Source organism: Monopterus albus, unplaced genomic scaffold, assembly GCF_001952655.1.
Source record: "Monopterus albus unplaced genomic scaffold, M_albus_1.0 scaffold12.1, whole genome shotgun sequence".
Classification (NCBI taxonomy): domain Eukaryota; kingdom Metazoa; phylum Chordata; class Actinopteri; order Synbranchiformes; family Synbranchidae; genus Monopterus; species Monopterus albus.
This window is the reverse complement of record NW_018127892.1, coordinates 3,844,685-3,845,402: the sequence shown is the minus strand read 5'-3', so window position 1 is coordinate 3,845,402 and position 718 is coordinate 3,844,685. Positions and strand designations below refer to the sequence as shown.

Here is a 718-nt window from a genome sequence, read left to right as displayed (position 1 = left end):
TAATTAAAAAAGAAAGTTTTTTTGTTTCCAAAATTTTAAAAAAAAAAAAAAAAAAAAAAAGCAAAGCCTTGGCAGTACAAATGAGCAGTGCAGCAGACATTCTCAGAAGCAAATTTTCATGTGATCAGTATCTTTGTTTATAGCTATTGCATATTCAAGTGGAAGTAATTCATTTCATCTGAACATAATGGTTTAGATGAGCTCTTATGTGGTACCTTTTGAAACTTCCAAAAGTCATGTTAATGGCCTTCATTTCTACAGGATCTTGAGGATTCTGAACATGCAGCAGATTGGAAGGGACCATTTCAACCCAAATGATCCACTGAACATCCCAGCACACAAGTATTCTTTACATAGCTTAATATCGTTCCAGTATAAAAGTTGCTCTGTCTTTAAAAAAACGTTGCTTCTTAAATTAGAAAATTAATGGCATAAGTATATACCATGAGTAAATTACCCCATTGATTTAAATACAGTGGGGCAAACAAGTATTTTATCCACCACTGGTTTTTCAAGTTTTCCCACTTGCAAAGAATGGACAGAAGTAATTGTCATCATAGGTACACCTCCACTGTGAGACAGAATCTACAAAAAAAAAAATCCAGAAAATCACATTGTTAGATTTTTAAATAATTTGTTTCCATTTTATTGCATGAAATAAGATTTGATACAATAGAAAAATAGAACTTAATATTTGGTACCGAAACCTTTGTTTACA

The 718-nt window shown here is 31.5% G+C and overlaps 1 protein-coding gene across 1 annotated transcript in view; it reads left to right on the top strand.

The window, feature by feature from the left end:
* Positions 1-718, top strand: part of piwil1 (piwi-like RNA-mediated gene silencing 1) — a 19,811-nt gene that overhangs the window by 5,054 nt on the left and 14,039 nt on the right. Inside the window, 1 exon segment of the mRNA XM_020590368.1 lies at positions 262-342. Coding sequence (XP_020446024.1) covers positions 262-342 — 81 coding nt within the window.